At 36.9% G+C, this 13,398-nt stretch overlaps 1 protein-coding gene across 1 annotated transcript; it reads right to left on the reverse strand.

Moving 5' to 3' along the window:
• Window positions 1-5,071: 5,071 nt before the first annotated feature.
• Window positions 5,072-5,895, reverse strand: LOC149541588 (RING-H2 finger protein ATL77-like). Its single transcript, XM_089796784.1, has one exon. The coding sequence runs from the start codon at window positions 5,838-5,840 to the stop codon at window positions 5,295-5,297; it is 546 nt and encodes a 181-aa protein (XP_089652910.1). The 5' UTR covers window positions 5,841-5,895; the 3' UTR covers window positions 5,072-5,294.
• Between the last annotated feature and the right edge of the window lie 7,503 nt (window positions 5,896-13,398).

Genomic DNA, 13,398 nt, shown 5'->3' on the forward strand with positions numbered 1-13,398 from the left:
GTTGATGTTGTCTAGAGCACCATTGCCAATAAAGTTTAGCAGCCAAAGCTTGACTACTCAATAGAGCAGATTGAAGACCAAGACCACCCTCCTTTTTAGGCCTACAAACAGTTGCCCAATTAACCAAGCTCCATTTAGTACTACGCAAATTACCACTCCAAAGGAATTGTCAAGAAAGAGCATCAAACTCCTTGAGAAAGTAAATAGGTGCAGCATGAACCATGCTTCTATAAGTAGGAAGAGCTTGGATAACAGATTGAAGAAGAGTAACCCGAGCAGCAGTAGAAAGCCATCTATGAGTCCAATGATTTACCTTATCCTGAAGCTTGGTAATCAAATTTTTCCAGAAGAGATGTGGCTACCTGGAAACAGCAATAGGAATGCCAAGATAAGTCAAAGGAAGTGAACCTATCTGAAACCGTAGGATACCAACAATCCTGTGCTGAATAGAATCAGGAGTGTTAAAAAAGTAAATGAAAGATTTGTGCTCATTAACTTTCTGGCCTGAAGCTGCCAAATAAACATCCAAAGCATGTCGAAAGGCTTCAGCTTCCTTAATCCTAGCAAGACCGGCAAGAGCAGAATCATCAACAAATTGAAGATGGGAAAGAGAAGGTAAGCCATTACCCCACCGCCAGCCTTGAATAGAATTCTGGGACAACTGATGCTTAATGAATCTAGCCAAGCCTTCAGCCATGATGATGAATAGATATGGGGAGAGAGGGTCACCCTGGCGGAGGCCTCTAGAAGCACCAAATAGTTGTGAAGGTTGACCATTAATAAGAACAGAAAAAGAGGCAGAAGTAACACAACTCATAATCCAACTCACCCAGTCAGAGCTAAATCCAAGAGAAATAAGAATACTCCTTAGGAAGCTCCATTTAACTCTATCGTAGGCCTTAGCCATATCCAGCTTAACAAACATGGCTCTCTCCCTTGTAGTAGCCATAGAGTGAATAGCCTCAGTAGCAATAACCACCCCATCCAAAATTTGTCTGCCAGCAACAAAACCACCTTGTTCTTCTGAGATAATAATGGGAAGCCACCTTTTCAGTCTCTCAGCAATCAGCTTAGTAATAACTTTGTAAACCACATTACATAAGGAAATTGGTCTAAAAAACTCCAATTGATTAGCACCCTCTCTCTTAGGAATAAGAGTCAAGAATGTAGAGTTCAAAGCTCGAAGCATCTGCTTGCTAGCATAGGATTCTTTAACCACCTCCAACAAATCATGATTAATTATGTCCCAAAATTCCTGAAAGAATTCAATTGGAAAGCCATCAGGACCAGGAGCCTTCCCCTTAGGCATGCCAAAGACCACCTCCTCCAGCTCTTCCAAAGAGATAGGACGCATGAGATAATCATTCATTTCCTGAGTGATAAGGGAAGGAATACAGGACAAAATAATATTTTCTTCATTATCAGTAGGAGGAGAGTCCTCAGAGAAGAGGGTAGAGAAGTACGAAATAGCCTCCTAGAACAAAGCTGGCAAGGAATTCAGTTGGATACCTTGAGAATTAACCAAAGAAGAGATAGTGCTCTGATTCCGGCGAGATTGCACTGTTTTATGGAAAAAGGCAGTGTTTCGATCACCTTCTTGGAGCCAATCAACTCGAGCCTTTTGCTTCCAAAAAATTTCCTCTCGAAGTTCCCATTCTTCTAGAGCTCTAGAAGCAAGGGATTCAGCTTGGCCAAGATCCTCTGAGAAACCTCGATCTCTAATCTCCCTTGTGATGACATCAAGATTTTCTTGAGCAAGCCTCTTCATAAAGTGAAGATTCCCAAAGCATTCTCTATTCCATATCTTGAGCTGCCTTTTAACATATTGAATCCTTTTAGAAAATAAGAACATCGCAGTACCATATGCAGGAGCACCATCTTTCCACGAACAAAAAACAAAATCATGAAGAGAGGAGTCACGAAGCCACATCAACTGGAACTTAAAAGGAGGATGCTTCGGAACATAAGCCCCTATAGCGGAAAATTTGATTGGGCAATGATCTGAACCCCTCCAATCAAGGATTTCTGAAGAGATAGTAAGGGTGCCACTAAGCCAGAAGCAAGAAACAAGAAATCTATCCAGGCATTCTGAGATAGCAGCAACACCAGTCCTGCGATTGGTCCAGATATAGAGGCTATTAGAAGGCTTAACATCAGAGAGATGCAAAAGAGATATGTGTTTCCGAAGAAGAGCAGAAGAAGGCCCCAATCTAGCCAAACCACCATGCTTCTCTTCCAGACTTAAAACTGAATTGAAGTCCCCTGCTAACACCCAAGGATGATAAGGATGCCAATTTCTAACATATTGAATATGTTCCCAAAGTTCCTCCTTTCCCACAAGATCAACAGGTGCATACACATTAGTAACCATGATTACCTCTCCTGAGTCTAGAGCAGAAGCTACCATAGAGAGAGCTGAGCAAGAAGACATCCAACCAAGAGGAGGAATTTTTTGAGGATCCCAAAATATAGCTAAACCACCAGCACTGCCTATTGCCCCAACACACTGGCATTGGCCACAAGACCAAATATTAGAGGCATGTTGGACCATAGACTCCACAGAGAGCTTAGTCTCTTGGATACAAAAAACATCAGGACTATGATCAACCACCAAGTTATGAATAACCTTTCGTCTAGGGATGCTATTCAACCCCCTTACATTCCATGAGAGAATAATCATCATTGGGTAGAATTGGGAAAATGAGAATCCAAAGGTTTCACTGAACCAGACTCAATCAATATATCTCCTGTGAGTTTAATCTTCTCTTGGTCTGTTTTGTGCCCACTCCTTAGAGGGGGAGTAGAAGAAGCCCGCTTAAAGGGTCGAGGCAACAACCCCAAGGGGAGAGGAGATCCCTTGCCCTTACCTGATGGTAGCACATCCTTAACCAAGTCAGCCAAAACAACATCATCATCTTCCAACATTGCAGGAGTCACCATACTTGCTGTCACAGGAGCTACAGGAACCTCACAGTTCTGATATACTACAACTTGAGATGCCCCACAAGCATAATTAGGAATAGATCTCTCATCTGGGAAAACTAGATCAAAAGAGATAGGAGGAGGAATACCCTCCTCTAGAACCATACTATCCAGCACCTCAAAGTGGTTAAAACCTGAATCAGATAATCTTTCTTTCAAAGGCCTCTTTTGACCATGTCCCTTAGCTCGAGGGTGAACAGGGGTAAATCCATCCTTATCCTGCATTTGAGCCTTACCCTTACCTGTAGCATCTTGTGGATTCATCCCCTTGGTAGTATTAACCATTTGAGATTGTCCTTTCCCTGTAGTATCTGCCAAACCACCAGCATTGCTAGCTGTAGAATGATCCACTCCTTTGAAACTCGAGTTATGGGGGCACTACCGCAGTAAATGACCATACTCATGACAAATTCGGCAACGGAAAGGGAGGGATTCATAATCTAACTGCTGCACCCAAGAAGAATCCCCTAGACAAATTTCCAAAGAATCTGGTAACGGGTTATTCAAATTAATTTCAACACAAATTCTAGCATAAGAAATAACCTTTTTATCGAGGGATTGATGTGCGATCGCAGCTGGCTTCCCCAACAAAGCAACAATTTGTTGAAGGATGTCTTCACGCCAAAATTCCAAGGGAAGACGAGGCAAGCGAACCCAAACTGGCACTGTTGAAGGGAGATCCTCAGCAGAATTAAAACCTGAATGCCAAGGTTTGACAAATAACCCCACATGGTTGTAGAAATAAGGGCCTCCTTCAAAAAAATGATCACGATCAGACATGCAAGAGAATACAACAAAAAAATAACTATTCCTTGCCAACATAATCTCCATATTGCCTTCCACCTACCAAGAGCGGCGGATCCATGCCTCAAGAGCGAATAGGGAAATCCGGATTCCAAGAAATTTGCATATCAAAGCATGCTTGGTCCAATAATCAATGTCCTCCATTACAGCCGTTGGAGGAATAACCAGAACATGGCGATCATGGCTATGCGGAAAACAACCATTAAATTTTTTCAGCTTGGAGCTCTCCCCTGAATAAAATGATTCAGATCGCATTGCATGCATAGTTGGAGAAGAACCATCTGTTCTCACCAACGGAGAAGAAATCCCAAGCCCTGCCATGCAAACAATAAAACCCCAATCCAAAATTGACTGCAGAAGATCTCCAAAAACACCGACGCAAATTATGTCCAGTAGCTAGCAATCCAAACAGAACAGAAAAATAGTAAAGATCAAACACCAAGAACAGGCTAGGGGAAAAACCCTAGCCCAGCCAGCAGCTAACGCTTCTCCACATCCTCCAGCCAACGCTTCTCTCCATCCAACCCTAAAGGGTTTGTGGTAACCTAGTGTGACTCGAACCGGAGTTGATGCGTAGCACTGGGATCATTAGCCTAACACTACACCTCACGACTCGCCTTCACACCAACTTGGCTATTCACTCACCCTTAAAAGGGCTTGTGGTAACCTAGTGTGACTCGAACCAGAGTTGATGCGTAGCACCAGGATCATTAGCCTAACACTACGCCTCACGACTCGCCTTCACACCAACTTGGCTATTCACTCACCCTTAAATTCAAATTGCGAAATAAAGGGTTTGTGGTAACCTAGTGTGACTCGAACCGGAGTTGATGCGTAGCACCGAGATCATTAGCCTAACACTATGCCTCACGACTCGCCTTCACACCAACTCGGCTATTCACTCATTGATTTGAAACTACTTATGCCTAATATATTTGTTAGAGTCTCTATCTTTGTAAAGCTATTTTGAAATGTTAATAACTTTAAAATTAATTATCAGATCTAATAGATTGTTCTAAAAGATAAATTAAGCATACCAACTTTATATATCATTATAAAACACCTATGATTTCAATTTATTGTTGAAGATTGAAAAAAATCTTTCCATTGATAATAATCTTGTCAAATCTACCACACAATACCCACAAAAAAGACCATAAGAAAAGATCATAAGAAATGCATACTTAAGAAATACACATACTTTTATTTTGCTGCTAATCTGCCCATATCCACAACATAATCATGAACCCTCTTATTCTTTAAAAACAGCACAAGAAGCAAAATATAATTTTTAAAAAAATACAAATTTTATATAAATAACAGATACGTATAATATCATACATCTACAGTGTAAAGCCCTCTCTGTGACGGGCCAACCAGACCTGGAGCCTTTCTAAGTCAAACAGATTTTAATGGCTTTGCAAACTGTTGATAGACATGGCCAAAAAAAGTATGCCCACCACCTTCAACACAGCAAAAAAGCCAAGCCATGGCCATAATTTCCACAGCTATGAATTCACAATACATTCTATGTCAAAACCAGTACAATACATATTCCCTTCCATGCCATGAGTCTCCCCATCTTCTTCTTTTTCTTCCCCTCTTTCTGTCCTCTGAACAAGGCAATGTCTACAAGACGGACAAGAAGAGTGCGAAACAAGCCATTTGTCCACACAATCCTTGTGAAACGTATGCTTACATTTGGGCAAAACTCTCACTTTTTCACCTTCAATGAAATCCCCCAAGCAGATGGGGCACACGGAAAAATTCACGAGAGACCCAACTTTGCCGTAGATGAGAGAAGGCAGTGCTTGTATACACTCTTTCTTCAAACCGGTATTAGCAACCCTTTCAGCCCTACGGCGCTCATGTGACATCCGGATACTATTCCATGGCAGAATAGAGAGAAAACCCAGAAAAGATATCACTGCACAAATCAACACAGCGATTCCGGCTAGAGAGTTTTCAGTCATGTTGGTATTCTCAGCCTGGTTTGAGGCGCCCATTGAAAGGGTTCTAGCGACCTCTAGAGTTATTTCTTCTCCTCCTCCCATATTCAACGCTTAGATTCCCCTCACTTTGCTTGTAAGAATCAAGACAAAAAGCTCATATGCCAAAAGCCCCAATGGCCAAAGCTTTATAAGGTTGTGAGTTATTAGAGGGAATTGTAAGTTGCAATACGTCATAGGATATGCTTGGCCACCTCAAAATCATGAAGATTAGACATGATCCTGTTGGAATGAGGAGGATTAGGGTGGACTAGCCGCCGGAGCCCACCACCTCATTAGGTTGCTAGGAATGCAAGGGACTATAAGAAACGTCATAGGATTAATGTTGCTTCAATCATTCAATTTAAGTTTTCTATCATGTGCTTGATCTTTACTTAATAAGAGGGTTGTGGAGGGAATAGTTTTGGTAGTTGAAATGTGCTTGAAAGTAGCTTATTGGTTGTCACAAATTTGAATCATATGTCAATTTTTAAATCATATATTGTTATTGAAATTAAAGAGCAAATTAATACGAGCACTTGCGGAGGTGCAAGGGGTACGTCGATGGTAGAAAAAAAAGTGTAAGTTTGTATAAGATGGATGTATTTTTTTGTGTGTTTATAATAATGAAGACTCGAGACTTAATTTACTACAAACATTCTAAGGCCTTGAAAGGATTAAAATCATGTAGGTCATCCATTCTCCTACTTAGAAACCATAGTGACAGATGGATCCATATATGAAGTGTTTTTTTTGTATCCTTTGGAGAAATTTCAAACTAAAACCTAATTACCGCATTGATAGGGCTAATTGGGGCTCCTAGGCCTAAAAGGCAATATTTCTATCTATGATCTTTGGGAACAAGATAGGCTAACCAAACCTATTAGTTTGATTTTTTTAATTTTAAGTAACCTTTTCACTCCCCTATAAACTCACAGGTTCCCATTTCAAGCCTAAACCCAATATCTAGTTGTGCTCTTTTGGGTGCTTAGGCAATGTTTTTGATGAACTTTGTTCCATAGGTGTAGAGACCTTTCTTAACTCAATTTTGGGGTATTTGAAGTAGTTCAAGGCCACACCACATTGTTATTTATTGTTTAAGGGAGAGCTCTACATCACTTGATAAAGGTTATAACACACACTACTAAATGATACTTGATTAAAGGATTTCAATCACCATATTAGGCGTGAGCCTTGTTAGAGGACTTTAGAAAATTACATTAGAATGTCACCAAGTTAAAGGAGTTACAAATTATTTTTAGGTCAACCTTAATCCAAATGATTTTTCCAAACTGATACACTTGTTAAAAAGTAACAACATGACTTAATATGAGAATAAAAACAACTCACTTGCAGATTATAGATCTCTGGTTTAGTCCTCCATTCTGCTTGGTACTCATGCTCTTCATGTTTGAAAACTTGTTCACCCTTCAAAAATTCAACCTCTTAAACCTTCTTTCATTGTATGTCAACTGCAAACTCTTCTATAGGGCCACTGTAAGAAGCAACACCCTAGACTTCTTGTCTTACTTAGGTTCTCATAGATGACAACCTTTGTTTCTGGCCTGCTATCTCTATAAATAGAGAATTTAAGTCTTTTTTCTCTTAACCAAAATCATCCATTTTAGGGTTAGGTAATATTCAATGAATCTATCTACTTTTCAATTTTAGTCCCTTCTAGAAACTTCTCTTACAATCTTCCTTGAATTCACCTCAGAATGGTTTATCTTGAATCATGTGCCACCAGCTCATCATACTTATCTTTCACATGCTTTAAACAATTCAAGAAATTAAATTATTCTAATCAAATTCATCAAATATTCAATTTAACACTTTTTGTTGTCACTCGACATCTACATTGTTCACTCAGTGATAATAGTCTTCAATTGCTCGACAAATACTGGGTTGCTCGACATCAACTAAGTCTTCCTTTCTTGGTCACTAATATTATTTCCTTGATACTCGAAACTTCCTAAATTTTATTGATATTTAGCATATACTAAATTATACTCGATCAGAACTAGGTTTCTTAGCTTATATTGTTTGTTAGGCCAGGCTTGATAGACATTTTTTTTATGAAAACACTTCTTCTTGGCTTAGCTAAAGTAACCATTCACTTTAGCCTTAAGTAGATCATCAATACATGGTATCATCAATGTCTTACTTGGCTTTAGTGTTGATACACCATATAACTCAACCTTTCCTTAGATACTCTTGTTATCTTATCTTTTGAAATCATCTTCATCAATCAAATAGCTGATAACATTCAGACCAAAAAGAAGTTGTCTCACCAGAAAGTAGTAGGTTTGACATCATTGAAAAAGTTATGATTGTTTCATGATAGGTTCCACACTTCAAAAAATCTCTTTTCAACATGGCGTTGTTAGTTTTCATAGGACTTGTATTTCTTTGGTTTGTTTTTGGTTTGGTTGTGAGTCTTTTTGTGATCTTGGTGTTACTATTTTTAGTTGCTCTAGGTGTAGCTATAATTATGTTTTTTTTACCCTTCATGTGTCCTTCTCCTCTATACATCCTATAGAGGTGGAGTGGAGTGTTGTTGGTGAAGAGGTAGTCAAGTGGTGGCATTTCATGTTAGAAGAAGAAGAGACATTCCATTATTAGTCATTTTTTTGAGAGGCGATGAGCCTTTGTTTTTTCTTGGAAGATTTAGGGTCATTTTCAAAGCCCTTTGAGGTTTTGAGCTCTTTTGATTACCCTTGAAGACTTTGAGATCCTTTCAAAATTCCTTAATTCTTGGATTTAGTGAGTTTGTCTCCTTGACTTTTCTTGTTATGTTGCTAGTTTATCTTTCACTATAATATTGTTTCAAAACCTGCTAGAAATCTTGCCAACCTAGTAAAAAAAAAAAAACTAAGTTGTAAAGTCCTAATTTAAAAAATGACTTACTAAATTTAGTATGTATATGGATTGTGTAGCTACATGCTCAACACATATCAAAATTTTTAGTTTTAGAAAATCATCAAACTAACTTACTATTAAAATATAATATCTCCTAATAAAAATCTTTTATTTATGATAAGTCTAAAAACAAATTATGGCTCTGGAAGAATGCCTTTAGCATGGTTCCCTTATGATTGGTGCCTAAGAAAAACACTAGTTGTGTCTTTGTGATGATTCAACCACAACTAGTGGTTCTCCATGATGCCTTTACATTCAAACATTCTCCCACTTTAAGTCAAATTTTAAACTTAAATAAATAATTCCTCTACCGAAAGACCATTGCTAATACTACCTATTAAATTAGGTAACTGTAGACTAAGATAAATTCTACATGAGATGAACTTCTCTTTACCAATAAGATTTTTTATTATTTGTATAAGATTTGCATAATTGTGAATCATGGTAAAATGCAGATTTCCTCCTTTCGCTACTTCATGAACAAAGTGATATTGAATATCAACATGCTTAGCTCTAGAATGATATGTTGAGTTCTATACAAAATATAAAACACTTTGATTCTCATGATATAAATAAACTTTTCATGTTTTACTTGTAACTCACCTAAAATCTTGAGTCCAAGTTGCCTCCTTGCTACCTTTTGTTGTTGTTGTTGTAGATTTGGCTTCAGTACTTGAAAATTCCACCATTGTAACTTTGATACCCAACTAAAAAAACCTATAGAAAATTATAAAATATTTCCTAGGGTAGAGTTTATCTTATCTCCACTCCACAAAAACTCTATATCTACATAGCCATTTACTTAAGTAATACTCCCACTATAATAGATAACAACCTCTTAAATATCTAGAACTCTACTTCATATTTGTTTAAAGATCAATTCCAATATTCACCATGTACCAACTGACAACTCCCACTACTTTCACAATGTATCATTTGGTGTATACCATAGTGAACATTAGACTACTAACTGCAAATGATTATGATACTTTTGAAATATGAGTTTTCTCTGTTTCTATACTAGGAAATTGTTATAAAGAAAAAATAGTCTCAATAGGGAATGAAGTGCTAGCTTCTTTTAGTATAGGGCCCTTAATAGAGGGGAAATATGACACCACATGCATTCATGTTGGGGAAAATAAAATGGGCAAAAAGGTGTTGATCTCTATGACTTGTTGCTTACTAGTGTCTAACACTTAGTTATTTTCTATGCTTTGTTTTTCGGTCATCACTATGACCAAGCCATCTAGAGAAGGCTGAACAACATGGACTTTTTTATGTTTCAATATATGCTGAATAAGTCAAAGGATGTTGAGCACCCTAGTAGAGATCGAGCTACTATACATTTCAAGTAAAACATGTGGAGACCAAGCAATGTATAGATAACTTATCTCAAGGTTATAGAAGTCGGGAGACAACATGTATATTAGGTGTGACCGAGCGTCAGAAAATTCAATTGATGAGTAAAATAGTTTTGGCATATGTGTTTGTAATAGAACAAACACTTATATGTAAATCACTTTGGCTGACTTATATACAACATTTATGGATTGTAGAGAAAAATAAGGAGAAAATTATGCATTTTGATAGAAGGCTTTAATCCCAAGAAAGGAAGATTAACCAATCGTAAAATTAGAAGGGTTAAATGAAAAAATTACCTGATATCATAATTATGGCTCTATACAAACTAAACTCATTTCTTACATTTTCACATATTTGAAAGTGTGTCAAAATGCTATCCCAAAAAATTAATAATGTAAGTTTGGGGTTAGAATCTCTATTTTGCCCAAATAGGTATATAGAAATGAAAGCACATTAAATAGAAACTACCACTAAACATATTATGGGTGATACAAGATTTTCCATTAATTGGTAAATTCTCTTGCATTAGAAAAAATTCAAAAATATTAATTATATCAAGAGTCTAGGAAAAAGTATTGATTGCAAACATTTTTCCTTCTAAAAGGGAGATGACTTAGTATTCTTCTGATCTTGCTTTTGATGAAATGATATTTACTTTTTAAAACTTGTTATATATGTTGGTACCAACCACATGTTAGTATACTAGGGAGAGGGGTGGAGGGGTGAATTATTATAGTTACAAGTTTCAAATTTTACTCTAAATCACAATTCAAACTTGTCTATAGGTTTGTGCAAGTTATAACTTGACTAGTCATGATTAAGAAAAAAAAAGAACATAAAAAATATCAACACATAACATAATATTTATCTCATGGAATCCTATCTAGGGTAAAAACCATGGTGAGTGAGTCAATCCTCACAAATATTTCACTCTTATGAGGTGTGCTTGGTCAAGATATTTTCCCTATTAAAAGATTAGAAAGACATTTTTAGGTGCCACCTAGTTAAACAATTTTGATAAGATTTGTTAAAATCTTGCCTTGTTAGGAGCAACATGGTTAAAGGACTTTAGAACAAAAGTTAATGTATCACTTTATTAGGGGATTCAATAAATAATTTAATAGGTTCCACCCTTGATGGGCTTTACATTTGTAAAGGTCTATAAAGAACAAGGAATGATCTAACAAATAGCTACTACACTTAGCTTGAAATAGATCCTTCGTCATCTCTCTTGGCCCATCTAGAACTATGCAAGGACTTCTCTAGGCTCTAGAACTTTACAACTTGAGCACTTGCATGCTTCGATATCCTTTCTCTTCCACATGATAGTCCTTATGTTGTTTGGGCATGCTAGCTTCTCCCCAACATGAGAATTCTTCCAAGGTGACTTGTATCTTGTCATTGTCCTTCACACCTTGAGATTTCACTTATATTGGATCTTCTATCTGTTTAGATAATAATATGATAATATAGTCTTTCCTTTTTCAATACTATCTCCTTTTATACTATCCTCCAACTTCATTTTGGAAGCCTTGGCTTGCAAATTCAAAACTTGAATTCTTACCCCTAATACTAGCACTACTCCCATTGTAATAATATGCCAATTTTTTTAGATGTAGTGTTTTTGTATGGGATTCATGGGTGTTGTGTATCCTCGATAACTTGTTCTTATTGGAATTAATAAATTTTGAGTTATTTTTATTGTTTCTTGATCCATTCCCCAATCACCATTAAATGCAATATTGGGTGCACTCTTACCCACTACCTGACTAAGTAGTCATGGGTATCTTGTTCCATGATCTCCTTTTTGACTTGGAAAAACCAACTCACTAGTCCATCTTCTTTCCTTTCCACTTGATATCCCTCAGTTCATGTAGACTTCACTTAGCATACTTTTGCTAAGTGAATCACCTTTTAGCATCACCATTATTGAGCTCACATTTATTTTTTTCTTCAATCACTCTCATGAACTAGAGTCACACATCATTATACTTTTCCACTTGTTCCTCTCTAGTAGTCTTGGTTCCTTTGCATGTGTTGACATCAATGATAAAACCTTTGATCACTAAGTCTACTGGTTTGTTTACCATTCAGTCTTTGAAACTTAAGTCAACAATCTCCTTCTATAAAGCAGATGAGTTAATATTCTCCCGGTCCTTGTTTCTAAGAAATAATATTTATGTTTTGGCACCAACTACAGGTCAATATATTGGGGGGGGGGGGGGGTGTTGAATTAGTTTAAACACTATTTTGAACTTTTACTCTAAACTACAATTCACACTCATCTATAGGTTTGTACAAGCTATAACTTGACCAATCTGGATTAAGAAAAAATAAGAACATAAAAAATAATAATACATAACACAATATTTATCTCATGGAAACCCAACTAGGGTAAAAACCATCGTGAGTGATTCAATCCTCACATAGCTTAAACTCTTATGAGGTCTTCTTGGTCAAGAGCTTATCCCTATTAAAAGATTACAAAGATACTTTTAGTGCCACTTGGTTATGGGATTTTGATACAACTTGTTAAAATCTTTCCCTGTTAGGAGAAACTTAATTAAAGTACTTTAGAACACAAGTTAATGTGTCACCCTATTGGGGGAGTCATACAAAGAACTTAATTGAGTCTACCCTTGCTGAGATTTACTATTGTGAAGTTCTACAAATAATGGAGAATGACCTAACAAATAGATACTGTACACTTATTTTGAAATAGATCCTTCTTTATCTCTCTTAGCTCGTCTGGAACTTTTCTCGACTTTCTCTAGGATCTACAACATTAGACCTTACCCACTTATGCTCTTGGCTATCCTTTCTCTTGTGCATAATAAACCTTGTGTCATTTGGGTATATTAGCTTCTCCTTAGTATCATAATTCTTCTAAGGTAACTTCTATCTTGTCACTCTCCTTCACACCTTGAGATTCCACTTATCTCAACTCTTTTAGCTCTTTAGGTAATAACTCATCAATCTATTGTTTCTTTTTTCTATTCTTCATCCTTTTATACTATCCTATAGCTTTTCTTTGGAAACGTTGATCCAAAAACTCAAAATTTGAATTCTCACTCCTACTACCAGGATTGCTCCATTGTAGTAATACACCACTTTTTAGAGATGTAGTGTGTCTATACAAAATTCATTAGTTCTCTGTGTCCTTGATAACTTTATCTCAGTGGAAATAACTCAAAATCAATTTTGTTTTCACTACTCCTCAATCCATTCCCCAATCACCATTAAATAAAATATTGTGTGCACTCTTACCCTCTACATGACTAGGCAATCATGGGTATCTTCTTCCATGTTCTCCTTTTTAACTTGGCAAAACCATCTCACTAGT

This window comes from Cupressus sempervirens, chromosome 8, assembly GCF_028749045.1.
Source record: "Cupressus sempervirens isolate cs-2001-9-10 chromosome 8, ASM2874904v1, whole genome shotgun sequence".
Taxonomy (NCBI): domain Eukaryota; kingdom Viridiplantae; phylum Streptophyta; class Pinopsida; order Cupressales; family Cupressaceae; genus Cupressus; species Cupressus sempervirens.

Excerpts from the sequence above, each read along its gene's own strand:
- LOC149541588 (XM_089796784.1), bottom strand. The coding sequence starts at position 5,840 with ATGGGAGGAGGAGAAGAAATAACTCTAGAGGTCGCTAGAACCCTTTCA.